This window comes from Esox lucius, chromosome 6 (assembly GCF_011004845.1).
Source record: "Esox lucius isolate fEsoLuc1 chromosome 6, fEsoLuc1.pri, whole genome shotgun sequence".
Classification (NCBI taxonomy): Eukaryota; Metazoa; Chordata; class Actinopteri; order Esociformes; family Esocidae; genus Esox; species Esox lucius.
In genome coordinates, this window is record NC_047574.1 from 16,093,361 (window position 1) to 16,110,695 (window position 17,335).

The window sequence follows — 17,335 nt, forward strand, 5'->3', positions numbered from 1 at the left end:
GCGTTTTAAAATAAATTTAAATTGGTTGCTTGTTGTTCACCTCACTTTCTTTCCTCTGTGTGTGTTTTCTAACACTGTTGCATGGAGACTTGATGTAAACTGAATTAATTTACATTTCTGACATGTAAAGCAATAATCAAGCATGAAGCAATATCATGTTGTACACATGATGCCCATACGGTGTCAGTATAATCCAAAAATTACATGAGCTTTACGTTTAGAGAGTTGGGCCAACGTTTTACAATGGAAACTACATTAGTTCCTTTAAGCATCCATCATCTATTCTTGATTTGTACGTAGGATTGTTTTAAATTAAGAAAATGTGTCAATGTTTCCCATGGGGAATTAGCATGGCTGCCTTGAAATGTAATGCAAATGCATCATCATGCAGAAACCTCTGTCCTTAATCTGTATATCAAATATTTGACTATGGACCTTACCTGCTTTGTATTTCCATATTTCTTACAGGTACAACTCTTTCTTCCTCTTCTGATATATCTGACATTTTCAAACGCTTTGATTACAAATTGGTATTATGATGGATCTTTGATTACGGTTCATCTTAATTTTTCTCATTCTCTTCATGCATTCTCTTCTCACCTTCTTGGGCAAATCCCTTACACAAAAAATTTGAGTGTCTTTCTACCATTGAACTGAAACACAATGACTCATATCATTCCTAGGACACCAGCACCCGTGTCTCTATTACACCTACTGGGGTCACCTGTTAATTACCATTTTAATTACATGTCAAAAACATGGTAAAATGTGTTATTTGTTACCAGTTTTCTCATATTATTCTGTACAAAATTACCTCTACATTTAAGGTCAGATTACTCATGTCAATATCAGAGTTTCTAAAACCATGGCCATGTAATATATTGTGTTTATTACATGGGAAACATAGCAGGGACAAATGTCCAAGACTCAAGCAAGAATTTTGCTGCAATGGTGTTGTGACATTATCTACTGTTATGCTACAAATCTTTATTTGTACATGACACTCAGTGTTTTTTCTCAGCTTTTGATGGTATTGAATCTGTACCACACACAAAAGCATTGTTGTCTTTCTTATTTATGCCTTAACCAAAAGAAAGAGAATGTCAATTTCAAAGGGTCCCATCCATGTGTGAGTAGGCAGGAGTATGAATAATTAAAAGAATGTGTAATTTCACACACCCATATTGTTGAAAGGCAACAATGTGTTGTTATATAAACGTCTCAGAGAAACTTTATTCAGAGTGAGATAAACATTTGATTTGTTGATGGTGTGTTCAAGGCTAATTGGAACATCTAATCATTGAGCTCAGCTCATGGATCGGTGAGAGAAAAGGTGCATGGATTTGGAAAGAGAGAGATTAATATGAAATTAGAAAGAGATGCTAAAAGGGGGCGATAGTGGGAGATGAACAGGGATTTGGGGCAGCAGAGTAAGAGAGAGTAACTGAAGAAGGGAAGAGGGAGGGAGAGAGCACAAGATTAATAAAGGATTCCAAGAGTGGAGTAAGCAGTGAGTATGTGTATGAAAAAGAAGGAGGTTATTTATATTGAAAGAGAGAGGGGAAGGGAAAGGTGTAGCTTGGTTTGATTCTTGCAGTGATCAGCGCTGATAGAGCCCCCGTCAGTAGGAGGAAGTGAGACTTAAAACCCATGAGAAGACACCCAGAGGCACAGGGACACAGAAGCTCCCAAGCATAGTAAAAACAAATACTGAGAAAAGAGAGAATATATGTGCATCTTTGTTTTAGATGGATATGGAAAATTATTAAACAGACTCATCAGAGAACAACAGGACCCCAGATCTGGGGACGCTCAACTGATCATCTACCTGGGCAACATCTGCGGTTCCCATGGAAACCAGCACTAGGAATTCCTCTCCAGGACCAGTAAGGGTGGAAAACTACTCCTAACGGAGAAAGGAGCACCCCGCTGCCCGGGACACTGTGGCAAAAGGTACAGTCATTGTCCTCCCCCTGCTGAACTGATGCATTGTTCCCTGGCTTGTGTTCTGTTATTAAGGCTACAGATGAGTATGGAGGGTGAGATTTAATCACAAAAAGCATTTTCCTAAAAGTTAATTAGATTGAGTGTTGTCAGTTAGTTAATGGTTGTGTTGGTGAATGTTGATTTGGCTCATGAAGGAAATAAACAAGACGCAAAATGTGGTGTTGCAGATGCTATAGGTATGACTGTAACTTGTTTGAATCCATCAGTGTGCATATGTTCATAAATGACAATGTGAATATCTGAGATGCAATAATTATGTGTCTGGATCAGAGTTTATGCACCTGAGTGTTGTGTGGAATCTTCTGATCCAACCACTCTGGTGGCTGAGCCATCTTGAACTGATTAGTTTCTGTATGTTAGACATGTATTTGCAAAAAGATTTGCTACATCCAATCTTGGACTTATAAATGAATGATATATGTATACCTGTTCATTCTTGAAGAACATAACTTGCCATAACCATCTCAACCCAAAACACACATTTGTTTTACTCTAATCATTGTAAATAATGTTAATGTAAACAAACTCTGCATAGCCACATATTGTCTCTGAATTTGTTTTTCAATAATGATACTTTTAATATAATTGAATGTCTGTGCATGCATCCACAGCCCAGTCTATTAAAAAAGAGAATGACTACATTTGTCCTGGGCCAGCTTTTTACCAAAACACAGCCAAAGTGACCATTTTGTTATTGTTTCAATTAAGGATTCTAGCTTTGAGCACACTGGCTTTAAACACACTGGGTCTATTACAACAAAGCTTGACCATTTGATTATCGCCAGCTGTTGTCTGGGTGAACATCAGTATTTGCTAAATTCACAGACAAAACTGACCTCACCTGAAACCACCGATGTCCAACCCTGGCAAAAGTCAGCATTATGTTTTAGTCTTCATTACAAACATGTTATTGGATGATAAGTTTGCCCTTTGGTGGGTTTTTATCATTTGACCATTTTTATATGGAAAATAACTGGCTAAATCATTGAATTTAATTACAAATCGTTCTGTAAATAAAGCATTCAATTGTTTATTTCAGCAAATAGTGTGGTAAATTAGCCAACTATACAAATTCTTTGAATAGAAAAATCAAGTGTGAATTATTTTAGGAAAATAAATTGTTCTAGAGAAGTACTACTGAGTATACTGTACATACACTGTGTACATAATATACTGTATATACACAGATCAGGCATAACATTATGACCACCTGCCTAGTAATGTGTTTTGGTGGCTGTTTTGCCACCAAAACAGCCCTGACCTGTCAATTCATGGGTTTACCTCTGAATGTGGGCTGTTGTATCTGGCACCAAGACATGAGCAGCAGATTCTTTGAGTGAGTTGCAAGGTGGGGCCTCCATGGATCGGACTTGTTTGTCCAGCACATCCCACAGATGCTCGATTGGATTGAGATCTGGGGAATTTGGAGGCCAAGTCAACACCTCGAACTTGTTGTGTTCCTCAAACCATTCCTGAACCTTTTTGGCTTTGTGACAGAGCGCATTATCCTGCTGAAAGAGGCCAATGCCATCAGTGAATACTGTTGCCATGAAAGGGTGCAAATGGTCTGCAACAATGCTTAGGTAGGTGGTACATGTCAAAGTAGCATCCCGGTGAATGGCAGGACCCAAGGTTTCCCAGAAGAACATTGCCCAAAGCATCACACTGCCTCCGCTGGCTTGCTTCCCATAGTGCATCCTGTGTTCTTCAGATAAGCGACGCACACACACCTGGCCATCCATGTGATGTAAAATACCAGGCCACCTTCTTCCATTACTCTGTGGTCCAGTTCTGATGCTCACATGCCCACTGTAGGCGCTTTTGGCAGTGGACAGGGGTCAGCATGGGTACCCCGACTGGTTTGTGGCTATGCAGCCCCATACATAACAAAATGTGATGCACTGTGTGTTCTGACACCATTCTAGCAGTACCAGCATTAACCTTTTCAGCAAATTGAGCTACAGTAGCTCGTTTGTTGGATTGGACCACACGGGCCAGCCTTCACTCCCCACGTGCATCAATGAGCCTTGGCCCGCCCATGACCCTGTCGCTGGTTCACCGCTTTTCCTTCCTTGGACCACTTTTGATAGGTACTGACCACTGCAGACCGGGAACACCCCACAAGGGCTACAGTTTTGGAGATGCTCTGACCCAGTCGTCTAGCCATCACAATTTGGCCGTTGTCAAAGTCGCTCAGATCCTTACACTTGCCCATTTTTCCTGCTTCATCTTCCTTCATCTTCAAAACACATCTTTGAGGACAGAATGTTCACTTGCTGCCTAATATATCCCACCCACTGACAGGTGCCATGATGAGATTATGAGTGTTATTCACTTCACGTGTCAGTGGTCATAATATTACCACTGATCGGTGTATATACAGTGCTGTAAATATGGTGAAACCTCTCCGATTTAGCAAAGACAATATAATACTTTGATAATTAGTGATATATTTGTTATTTTCTATTTTGCAATTAACACATGCTTAATAATTTGTTTCTATGGGCCATAGCATTAATGGCTAAAATTGTTTCATTTTTAAATAATTTATTGATATATTTGTAAGCATCTACAGAGTCCTAAAACAAAGCAGTAGTCACCAAAGTATCAAGGACATCCAAGATTTCCGACCAATAGTTGAGCAGCGTAAAGCACATGGCAAATCAGTGGAACAGAAGGCCCTCTGTAGGTGGATGCTTGCCATCTAAAATATTTCCAGAAATATCTTATTTAATTTGACATTGGATTAGTGTAATGTGTTTAGAACCCTGAATTGTATGAGACAGTATCTAGAGTTGAATGAACATGTGTGAATTTATTACAGGCTATCCTCCAAGTCTTTTATGGATGGGTCAATGCCTAGCTTCTCCTTCCACCTTGCCCTGATGGCATCTGTTTAGGGTGGTTTAGCAGATAAGAATGTATCTGACCAATGGGATATAAGTTCAGTACATATGGGGCACATTTTGAAACACCCATCAAAATGAAGGGAAAAACAGTAGCATAAGTGATGCTTCTGTTGTTCTGTCCTAGATCAAGGCAGGTAAATCCTAATTTCTCAGAGGTCGTTGCTGAAAATGACAATGTGCTCTCAGTCACACTTTGAAAAATTTTAGGATTTTTAAATACAGGAAGATGTCTCTAACATAGAATCTGTAAGTTATTTCTGGAAAGCAGAAAACTCATAGGCTAAAAAGTCCTTTAATTTACACATCCACGACAGTGTGATTACCTATGTTTCTCCATTCTAAGGTTGAAATTACCTTTGTTTTAGGTCCAGATATTTAGTGTGCTATGTATAAATGAATTGTAATTTTGAAGAGATTACTCAAGATTGATAGTGGATGTGATCAAGGTACCAATAATGAAGGGGTTGAAATTGTAATGCCGCATCAGAAACTAACTAGTCAAAGTAGGAGTGGCATAGCAAGAGCATCATCAAGCAAGACTAAGGCAACGTGGATGTTAGCGACATCATTAAGGTACCACATTCAGGAGAAACAGTCCATTAAATCAATGTGAGGGGGCAGTAGCTCTTCCCTGCCAAAACCACATTGTCCCCCAAACTCAAACTTTATGAACATTGGTAGGAGACAGTGGAATCGGTTATATTAGCACATAGTTTTCTCTCTGTACACTTAACTCCCCTCCTCCCCAACCAGCAAACCGCAATTGGTCTTGCCGAGATATTGATGACGATAGCTGGCAGGGTTGGCTGTATCACACTTATGTAGTGTTTGGAATTCGAGAGTCTGAAGCAGTGAGTGTATAACATATCTGTCATCTATTGTATACACAGTCAGGATGTCCCTGCAGGGCATAATAACTCACCAGACCTGGGGTAGTCTTCTTTACTGAGGGGGAATAGAGAGACAGCACTTTCCAAGTAGCCTGCTGTGTTGGACTGCCTTCATTTATTGTGGTTGGTAGTCACTCAACATTTTTAGGGACCATGTTGTGTTTGTTTGAATAATGGAAAAGAATCACAACATTGAAATGCAGTAGGGAAAGAAGAAATTGTTTTGGGGGTTTTAAAATTCTAGTGACTTTCACCAAATTCCCTATTTTTCCAGATATCCTAGTTGTAAAATTCAAGAGGGTATAGGCTGGACGTCTGGAAGAATTTTGAGGAAAAAACTATAACTTTAGCAATACTTGTAATTGTAAGTTTTTGTCAACATATTATGTACCTTTCATATGTCAGCATAGCTGTGGATTTTTGCAATGATGCTTGGCCATAAGAGGTAATTGAATTTCAGAAAACTGGGAAGGGACAAAAATGGGGTAAATAATAATCTTCCTTTAGATTGTATATGCAAGTGTAGAACCACATTGGTTGAAATATTCACAAGTGATTGACAACTTGTTTTGGCATTTACACAGTAAGTGGTACAGGCCTGCAAAGATTGAAAGTAGTCCTAACAAAAGTATTATGAAGGTATTCCATTTAATGGGGAAATTATTTTTAAAATGATCACCAATGTGTGTCTGTGAGTATACGTAGGTATTCATATGTTTGTGTGTGTGTGTGTGTGTGTGTGTAGGGCTTGTTCACAGAGTGAGGTTAGAAACCCACAGCGTACTGTTCTCCTTCACTAACGACATTCAGATGGGTAGCTAATACATGTTTACATATCAGCTGCATACTTCATGACTAGAGTAAGCAAAGCTTTAATTATTTTACCCGGGGACGGGACCAATACAATGAACTTATTTTTCTCGTGACGGGTGTTTACGGGTGTCCTTTGATGACCAGACATGTTTATTTTTGTAACAATCCTATAGCTGACAAGAAAGCAAAGAAAAGTAATGACACATAGACATTGACAAATGGAGGTGGACATGGTAAATTAATTTCCAGAATAATGCCTGAAAGGCCAAACTGAATGGGAGGGGGCAATTAAATAGAACAATATCACATGCATACACACATACTTGAGGCCATACCATAAAGAATACAAATACTTCTGGAGTTGTGTTACAATGGAATAGGATTGAAATATGATATCTTGTTACCTGTTACCTCGTTACTAAACAGCTTTTTCTGGTAGTATTCTATTGATAATGCAATCAAGGATCAAGGCTTGATGTTCAATTAGTAGCACTCTAACTAACCTTTCTGTATTGTCATTCCCAGAATGTTTTGGAGAATCACTCTCACGGTCCTATTAGTTGGGTTCCTCTGTGTAGGCACAGAGACCAGAAAACCCCGCCCCCAGGGCTCCATCCCCTCACCTTCCAAGTCCAAAGTAAACCTATCAGTGAGCCAGCGCCTGTTGCCATGGAAACCTGAAGTCCTTTCTTCAAGTCGGGAGGCCCTGGTGGTCACAGAGAGCCGCTACCTCCGACGTGACTGGTGCAAGACACAACCACTTCGTCAGACGGTGAGCGAGGAAGGCTGCCGGAGTCGAACGGTGGTCAACCGCTTCTGCTACGGCCAGTGTAACTCCTTCTACATCCCCCGCCACATGAGCACTAGCTCAAATCGAGGACCAGGTTCTGCCCGGAAAAAAAACAACAAGGCAGAGGAGCCCTTCCTGTCCTGTTCCTTCTGCAGGCCACACCGTGTCACCCAGCTCACTGTTCAGCTTGACTGTCCAGGTCTGCAGCCAAACTTTCGCCACCGCAAAGTGCAGCACGTGAAACAGTGTCGCTGCATGTCGGTGGATGTAAGTGATAGCAGGAAACTCTAAGGAATTATTTTTAGACAGGTGATAACCGTCACAGTGAACACTAATGTGAACGTCAAAGTGAACGTTAACATGAACATGAATACCATTGACATACCAGGGGATAGCTAGTGTTTCTCCCTTATATTGGATTATTCTGCATCATCCCTTTATACATTGTTTAATTGGTCACACACAATGAACCTTTAATATACAGACAGTAGAGTTGCCCATGAATGACTTTTGACGACATTGACAGCTATGGGTGAGTTATAGCTACAAAGTTCTGTCAAAAATGGATGCATAGCACAGCATACAAAAGTAAAGACATATTTAAGTCAAATTTAGTCAACTGGATCTTTCCACTCAAATGTATACAGTTTGTGATATTACCTTATCTATTGCCATGCACTGATGTCCCTTTTCAGCTAATGTTTGGCTCTAGGACATGCTGTACATGGGTGAGCTATCCATAAGATCTGGAATATGCTCCGCCTGTGTTTAAAATGTCCAAATGTGAAATTATTCACACAAATACCAAGCTAACCAGTAAATAAGTTATGTTATTATATTTTGTATTGTCCTAACTGCTCCTCTATGAATATATATGTAAATGACAATGGAAAAAGTGATTATGAATATACTTTATATTGAATCTATTTCATGTGAATATCAAGTGAATGTAAACAATGTTGTGTCATTAAAGGATACGGTAGACTGATGGTTAAGAATAGGTTGAAAAATTATTGTTGTCAATAAATAGTAATTTATCTGGACAAAGAGATTATTGCACCTAGAGACATAGTCACCAACAGTTAAATAAAGCTTCAACAGCACACCAATCAGGACAGCAAATATACAAATAAAAAGGATATGTCCATTACAGTTTGCATAACATTTTACATGTAACATAGATAACACTTAGATAAACCTCATCTTTACATCAAACATCAACCATTTATGAAAAGCAGTGGACAAAAAACCCAAGATTGCTACAACGCAGGCTGTCACTAAGGAAGATTCATTTCCAAAAAAGTTGTATTGTAAGAGTAATTTGGCCTAAGGGCATTGGCTTACTGGCCAGAACTAAATTAGTGTGCTAAAGGCACTTGCTGTCTGGTAGGCAAATATAAGCCAATGTTGTGCTCTGTTTTTTTTTACTGCAAGATTTACTGCAAGATCCCACATGGTTCAATTAAGAGTACAGCATACCAGGGTTTGATTTGCACAAAGAGTATTAAAATATATGCAGCCTTTAACTGTATGTTAACTGTATGTTACTCTGGATGTTGTTTCAATTGGATATTACATTTAAATGACGTTACATCAGTAAAACTCTCTAGGAGGTAGTCATATGAGTTAAATACCTAACCATAGACAGTATATTACACCAGCTGAACTTTAGAAGTGTCCTTGATAAACATGATTGTCTTAAGTGGATTATTCTATCAAATGCTACAGGGAATACCACAACATGTCTGTGACTTCTAAATTATGTATTACTCATTATTGTCATCTGTCTAAAATAAACAATTTTATTCAGTATTAAATACTTTGCTAAATACTTTCCTTGGACGTGGGGGAAATCTCTCTGACTGACGCTGCCAAATCATGGTACTGTATTTTTACAGTGAACTCCAAAAGTATATGAATATTGACACGCTTTATTGATTTTGTTTTTTAGGTTCAGTATTCCACAATAGATAAAAGATTTACAATAACCACAGAGAAGGCATAAACTGTCACCTTTAACTTTAGGCTATTTCCACTCATTTCGAAAGAACCATTTAAATATGAGAGCACGTTTTATACATTGTCACCCCATTTTAGGATAGACACCAAATGCACTTGGACAACCTGCTTTACAGAGGTTTCTTATTAAACAGGTATGTTTTTTTTCATGCACAAGAGAGCTGACAACGTCTATTCTTGGTTTTGCATTTGGAGTCTGTTGCTGGTGTCTGACAACACAAAGAGGGGTCAATGCAAGTCAAGCTGCACATCATTTGACAGCTAAATCAAATTAAATGAATCAGAGACATAGACAAATCATTAGGCGTGCCAAAATCAGCAGCTCTTTGGTACATCAGCATATGCAAACAACCTGGTAGAAAAAGGACCATGAAAATAGGTGATGAAGAATACTTTAAATGGTGACTTAAAAAGATTAACAGTCCAACAGATCAAGAAAACTCTCCAGGAGGTAGTAATTCATGAGTAAATACTCGCATAGACAGAAGAGTGCACCAGCTGTACTTTAGAAGGCACACTACAAGATGCAAACAAATATTAAGCTCCAAGAACAGAACTGCAAGGCTACAGTTTACTAAAACGTAGTTAAAGAAGCCTGTAGAGTTCTCGACCAAGTGTTATGGACAGATGAGATGGAACATAACCTGTACTTGAGCGACGGAAAGAGGAACGTTTGAAGAAGAAAGTGACTGTCCATGATTCAAAGTATACCACCAGACCTGTGAAACAGGGTGGAGTTGGTGGCATGCCAGGGCATGTATGGCTCTGAATTCTAAAGTGGACAGCGACACATGAAAGCAAATGCCCTCACCAGGGAAGATGCCCAGCGTCTGGTGAAGTTTATAAGCCTCTCAGACATACGCATGCAAAGGAAATGCAAGGGTTCTTACTTTTTGTTGTTCAGTAGGACTGTTTTTCCTGATTTAGTTTTTCCTATTTTAGTTTTTCACATTTATTTTCTGTAGTTGTAAAATAGACCTATTCCTCAGACTGACTCTGTATAAGAAAAAGTTTAAATAAAAAAGTGCTAATCATGAGAACATGATATTAATCAGTCCAAATACTATTGGTAACCTAAAATCGTGGGGACAATGTACAAAATGTGTGGTTGTTTTTAAATGGTTCATACAATATTGTTGAAAAGCCCTCACATGAAAACACTTCAACCCCATGGTCATTGGATCATTTCAAATTCAAAGTGTTGGAATACAGAGACAAAAAACAGTGTCACTGTCCAAATACTGTAATAGTTTACTGCATTGCACTTTCCAATAAGGCGACACTGTTTGTGGCATATAAGGATGATGGAAATGAACAATAACAACAAACACAATAGCAAAACAAGTTCTGTTCAAACTTCCCCTTGATAAGAATTCTCCAGTAGATTGTCTTAGATTTTCTGACTCAGTTTGGCCTTCTGTGAAACACAAAATAGAAGGTAATTACAGGCATTACAATGTTTCATGTGAATCAATTCATCACTGCATTTTCAAAATAAAATAATGTGTGTTAGAATTCTATACACACTTACTGATGACAAGTGGGAGGAGCAATTTATACAGATGTTAAAAAAGGGGTGAGAAAAGCTTGAAATACAAAGAATATGGTGTTAGAAAGTAGACAGAAAGGCGTTCAAAACATACTATTCCAGAGGACTGTTTGGGTTTAACACTGTACGAAGCCTTCTCTCTAGCTTGTTTAAAGACCTCCTCTGCCATTTTCAGTCTGAAAAGACAACAATAGTTTCAACCATACATACGTAATATACACATACATATTTGCTTATGAAATGCAAAAAAAAGGAAAAATTATAGATACACAGATGTTTGCAGTGGAAAAAGGACAGACAATTCAGCAGTTAGTTTCTACAGGAAAGATTTGTTGCCTATCCTGTTAACACAGCAGAAAGTTGTGTGACCAGCAGTGCTGAATTTGTAAATTAAGAGATTACAAAATGGAGGTGGATCGTACAAGTCTTTGGAAGAAACCAGGTCTATAACAAGATATAACAACAGTGTGGTGTTGAAATAACTGTGATAAAGCCTTATGTACTTGCTGTCAAAAAAGAATGTGACAGATAAATAAGTTGAACAGATAAATGTAATACACAAAATGCCTTAACACCTCCATAACTGTCACCACTGCCAAAACTGGTCTGTGCCCACATTATTAAATTAAGGGGACTGCACAGAAAAGCAAACCCATCTCTTACTATAATTCAAGCATTGCACCCAATCCATAGATAAGCCTACTTATACCATAATCAAAATCATCGTCATTGTCATCAAATCTACCACCATTGCAAATGCGTAGAATGTAGAAAATGTATTCCCCTCTTGCATTCTGCGTTGGACAATTGTATGGAGTTGACTACTGCCAAGAATTCTTTCAGACCATGTGGAACTACTGTTTCCTTGTTTTCACAGTATCCCCTTAAGGCCTGAATAGTACTCCTTGCACTATACATGTGAAACTGCTGGAAGAGAGACTTCACTTCTTGTTCCCCATACAATCTCCTCTCATCCTGGGGTCATTATTGACAGAAAATCACTTTTAAATATCGTCAATGAGCTTGCTGTAACCAGTCCGGCCTTGTGTGACAGCATATGTGACAGCAATCAGATTTTTAGGTTTCTCAACTGACTCCTAAAGAACTCTCACTGGTCCATGAAGACCCTGTCATTGGTTGTCCAGCATGCAATGGAACATGTTGAATTTTTTTTTCTTGAATTGCCCTCTGGGTCACTTCGGTATGACAACATAGTTGCTCACTCATGCCTCAAAAACTCTTGCCTGGTGACAAATTAGCTCTTTGTGCACATGTGCAGTCTCACTTTTGAAGAACCATTGACAGCTCAGCCAGTTCATGAAGAGCATCATACATAAGGCCCCAATTTTGTATGAAGGCGTGTATAGATGCTTAGCAAGTCCTGTGTAGCTCTCGCGGTAAGCGCTGTCGTGTGAACCAACATCCGCTGCCTGAATAAAATCTTTCTAGAGAGCAGGATAATATTTCCATACAGGTTGGATGGTTCTAAAACTAGAAGCTACCCAGCTATTCTCCCGAATTTGGCCAATTTTACAAAACTGGATGTCTAAACTGTCAGCACATTCTTTCATTTCTGTACTGTTCTAATTTGTGTGCTGCTTAACAAATACAGTTTATCCAAGATCATCTTTAAATGGTTGACTCATTCATTACATTGTTGGCAGCAAGTTCGATGTGCAGAGCAATGACACCCAATGATGTTGAGAAATGGCAGCTTTAGCCTGGATGCCACCTCACTCTTTGGCCCAAGCATAACAAATACACCATCACATGACAATCCAATAAGTGTTTCAGTTAGAAAGACCTGCATAAAGTTTACCGGTTCTTGTGCAAGTAAAAGTTGATTGACGATTCCTTCAGCACTTGAATTGTCAAGTTCAATTATTTCAATAACAGTGTTCTCAGGCGATTCCATCTGCAGTTGAAGTTTTACAATAGTTAATCAATGTTAGACTAGTGGCATCATTAAGAATTAGGCCACGTTTGGTCGCACATTCAACAATCTGCTCAAATCATTTCCTTTTCCGTTCTGTTGATATGTGCTGTTTAATATTTGAACATGCCACATTGGAGTGGAGAATTCAACCTATGTCAAAATCATTCAGCTCCTGACAATATATTTGCTTCTCCAAGCCATAACCTGCCCTGTGGCTTTTTGCATCATTGGAAGCTATGTGAAAAACGTGTTGTTGTCTTGATCATTTTCTGTGTAATAGAATTCTGTTTTACTTTATCCACAATATCAGCCAATGCTATGTGTGCCTTGATCTTTGCATGTTCAAACACTTTATTTCCTCAGAACCTGTTGTTTTTTGGGGATATCTGGTGTGAGGTGACTGAACACTACAGCCATTCTTTAGCCAGCTTCCTCCCAGCAGTCTTGTCTAGTCCCAGTGACCCAGCCTTTTTACAAACGACACAGCCCAGATGTGACTTATCAATGACTTGCCAAGGATAGCAGGTTATTACATTTTTTTTACCTCTGCTACTGTCTCAGAATTCCCAACTTCATCCCTGTCGTCCTCCTGTACATCCCAAGTATTACTGGTTTAATCATCTTCTCCTCCTGAATCAGTCAAGAAACCTGTGTCCTGTCCCTGCTGCTCACTAATGATGCTAACTTCAGACCCTGCTTCACAAGTATTAGCGCAAGTTACAAGATTACTATCATCTGAAATCTCTTCAGAAACTACATTGACTCTGGGCTGTTTTGGTGCCGACTGAACCACTAATTTAAAGAAGTAAAATTTATTAGATTGTCTTTCTATAGATTATTTCTAATGATAGCTAGCAAGCATTAATCCACCAGAGCTGGTTCATACGCACCCTTTTTACCACCCTGTTTGTTTTGTTTTCTTCTCATGTTTTATAATTGTTGAAGACAGATAACCTTATCTGTCAAATTAAGTGCAGGTCCCAATAAGCGAGATACCAGATAGTAGTAGCCAAGTTTCGGATCTGGATGTCCCGGACAAATTATGCACTGGAGACCAGTAACAAGCACCTTTTTAAGTGCTAAACCCTTCTGGGAAAATTAATCTCAGACTGAACTGGGGGTAGGGAGGGCTTAGGAAACTTTTCCTACCAGATTGATCAGATGAGGGAGCGTGGTTGAAGTTGACCAGTCAGTTGACAATCTTAATGTGTTTTCCGGGACTAAATGTTCCATCATCGTCTGGTTTTTACTTCAACACAGTGCAAAATAAAAATAAAAACTGTGGTCTAAATTTAGGAAAATAATGTTGGGGTTGGGATGAGAAAATGACCCATGGAATCTTAAAAAAATGTCTGATGAGGAAGTCTGATGCAATAGACAGACAACAGACTTCCTATAGCTCAATGCAGGAGACATGCTTGATTAGATGGAATTTGAGCTACCAATTCATATGCGAAGGGGAGAAGAATTGGTCTTCATCGAACTTTAACAAATTATTTGTTTAGAACAAGGTGTATTTAATTTGCCCTTGGTCAAGGAGCTTTATTTTACATATTAAGACGACATATTACTTTCTTTGGCTTGACAAGATTATGTGCTTTGTATGTATAAAGATTATTGTAAAACAGCAAGTCCACCGGGTTTACACACAGGGTGAGATAATCTGTGATAGGTCTTTTGATGGTGAGAAAAAACTCTACATTGGAAAACATCCTGCAATTTTAACCCTGTAAATAGTGTCTTTCATTGAATAGAACAGTCTTAACAAACACAAAAAGACTGAAAAACACCTCAATCCTTACCGGTCCTGTAAAATCAGTTTGTTTTCCTTCTTCCAAACTTCTTTGAAATCTGTGGAAAACTCATGCCATACAGAAAACAGTGTGTTGGGAGAAACCTCCTTCTCCCCTGACTTGGCCTTCACTGAAAAGAACACACTTAACTCCAAGAAACTGGGGATAGAAGGCACAAAAACATTACCTGTAGATACAGGAAATAAACAAATGTCATTATGACATTAAAATCATTCAAATAAATGATTAAAATAGTGCAAATTGTGAAAGGTAATCTTAGTAAAACAATTCAGATTTTACACAAAGTACTTGTTAGATTAGAATATGTTTTCAAAATCCAGGTACAAAATATTTTAAGGAAAGTAAAGCTGCTGTGGACAAATCTAAGAAAGACAAACATACAAAAACAGAGTATATGATTAAGAAAGCATGTGATAATTGCCCTGGTTTTGTGTCTGATCAATTCTCTGGACAAGTTGGGGACACTGTTTGGCGTTCAGAGAGAACACATTCCTGTCTGGTGTTAACAGAAGCCTGGAGCCAAGGCTGTCTACACTGGCTCTGCTTAGATCAACAACAGAGAACCTGCAGTAAAGGCCATCTAGAGGTACATGCACATCTTCTATTGTAGCCTTGGGACCTAATCATTGAAAATATAATCAAGTTTGTTCTTACATCTTATGAGTGTTCTCTAGCTGTTTTTCTTGTGCCTCCATATCACTTTTTGCTGTAAAAGAAAACCCAGAATAAGCATACACAAAACAGGTAAACATAAGACATTAATTAATCAACCAGAAATATATTTTCTATGTCCTTCGTTCAATGGGAAAGAAGTAAGGTGTGTACAATATCCATGCATCATTATAGAAACATGCGCCAATCCAGTCCATGATTTAGTCACTCGTTAGGATATTAAAAAAAACAAAGCTACATAGCAATGATAACAAATCTGATTACACATAAATTGTGGAACAAGGTAGTGTTATCGTTAGTACTGATTGATTAAACAATTCTCATATATGCTGAATTCCAGTCTTTTCCCTATACAAACGGTTTACACTGGATTTCACACATCACATGAACTTGCTGTCAATTTCAGGGTTAGTTCATGTTCACTGAACACCGTGTTCCTTTGGAATAGTGTTATTTGTGTACATTTTGTCTAACTGTAAAATGTCCTCAAACTCTGCAAAAACAATTGATATGAGTGAACAGTATCAAATTAGCAAACCCTCAAAGAGAGGAGTTAGGGTTTTATTTGCTTTAAAAGGGTACTTTTCACAAATCCAACTTTCATGAAGGTAAAAATAAATCTGGTTTACTGTAAAATAGCTGGCTTGGTGATCAATCTTTGTGTGAGGCCTAATCTCTCATGGGCAGATTCTTTTAGAAAAATAAATTGCAAGAATCTGTCAGGGCCCAGCTGGAATTAGGTGATTTTGAGCAGCAATAATTCCTGGTTATCCTTTTTACGTTTTCACACTGCAAAAAAAGCAACATATTTGGTAAGGGACACCTAACGCAGCATATATTGAACACACTATAATCCCTTTGCCTGTATGTTGTCTACTAGCAGCAGTTTTACACCAAATACACCTGTATGTATGTGTGAAGTGGATAGAAAAAGTCTACACACCCCTGTCAAAATGCCAGGTTCTTATGATGTAAAAGACAAAGATAAATCATGTCAGAACGTTTTCCACCTTTAATGTGACCTATAATGTGAACAATTCAATTGAAAAATAAACTGAAATCTATGAAGGGGATAAATAAAACTCACAATTACCTGGTTGCATAAGTGTGCACACCCTTAAACTAACACTTTGTTGAAGCACCTTTAGATTTTATTACAGCATTCAGTTTTTTGGGGTTGGAGTCTATTAGCATGGCACATCTTGATGTGGCAATATCTGCCCACTCTTCTTTGCAAAAGTTCTCCAAATCTGTCCGATTGCGAGGACATCTCCTGTGCACAGCCCTCTTCAGATCACCCCACAGATGTTAAATTGAATTCAGGTCTTGGCTCTGGCTCATTCCAAAGCGTAAATCTTCTTCTGGTGAAGCCATGCATTTGTGGATTTGGTTTCATCAGACCATAACACATTTTCCCACGTGCTTCTGGGCGACTTGATGTTTGTTTTTGCTAACTTCCGCCAGGCTTGGATGTTTTTCTTTGTAAGAAAAGGCTTCCGTCTTGCCACCCTACCCCATAGCCAGTTCATATGAAGAATACGGGAGATTGTCACATGTAGTACACAGCCAGTACTTGCCCGAAATTCCAGCAGTTCCTTTAATGTTGCTGTAGGCCTCTTGGAAGCCTCCCTGACCAGTTTTCTTCTCATATTTTCATCAATTTTGAAGGGACGGCCAATTCTTGGTAATGTCTCTGTTGTGCCATATTTTCTCCACTTGATGAGGACTGTCTTCACTGTGTTCCATGGTATATCTATTGCTTTGGAAATTATTTTATTACCCTTCTCCTGACTGATATCTTTCAACAATGATATCCCTCTGATGCTTTGGAAGCTCTGCTGACCATGGCTTTTGCTCTGAGATGCAACTTAGAAAATGTCAGGAAAATCCTACTAGAACAGCTGAACTGTATTTGTGATTAATCAGAATTATTTTA

General features: G+C 38.6%; 2 protein-coding genes across 2 annotated transcripts in view; one reads left to right on the plus strand and one right to left on the minus strand.

Moving 5' to 3' along the window:
* The first annotated feature begins 1,236 nt into the window (after nt 1–1,236).
* LOC105010551 (gremlin-2-like) lies at nt 1,237–7,708 on the plus strand. The gene is made up of 2 exons (XM_010869903.4): nt 1,237–1,953; nt 7,145–7,708. Exon 2 carries the CDS (start codon nt 7,146–7,148, stop codon nt 7,698–7,700), a length of 555 nt encoding a protein of 184 aa, XP_010868205.1. The 5' UTR covers nt 1,237–1,953; nt 7,145; the 3' UTR covers nt 7,701–7,708.
* LOC105010587 (formin-2) overlaps nt 6,663–17,335 on the minus strand; it is a 49,037-nt gene continuing 38,364 nt past the window's right edge. Inside the window, exons 15-18 of the mRNA XM_010869976.4 lie at nt 15,382–15,433; nt 14,716–14,865; nt 11,072–11,153; nt 6,663–10,845 (exon numbers count right to left, since the gene is read on the minus strand). Of these exons, the coding sequence (XP_010868278.3) occupies nt 10,819–10,845; nt 11,072–11,153; nt 14,716–14,865; nt 15,382–15,433 (311 nt within the window). The 3' untranslated portion in view covers nt 6,663–10,818. The remainder of the gene's footprint in view (nt 10,846–11,071; nt 11,154–14,715; nt 14,866–15,381; nt 15,434–17,335) is intronic.

Excerpts from the sequence above, each read along its gene's own strand:
- LOC105010551 (XM_010869903.4), top strand. The coding sequence starts at position 7,146 with ATGTTTTGGAGAATCACTCTCACGGTCCTATTAGTTGGGTTCCTCTGT.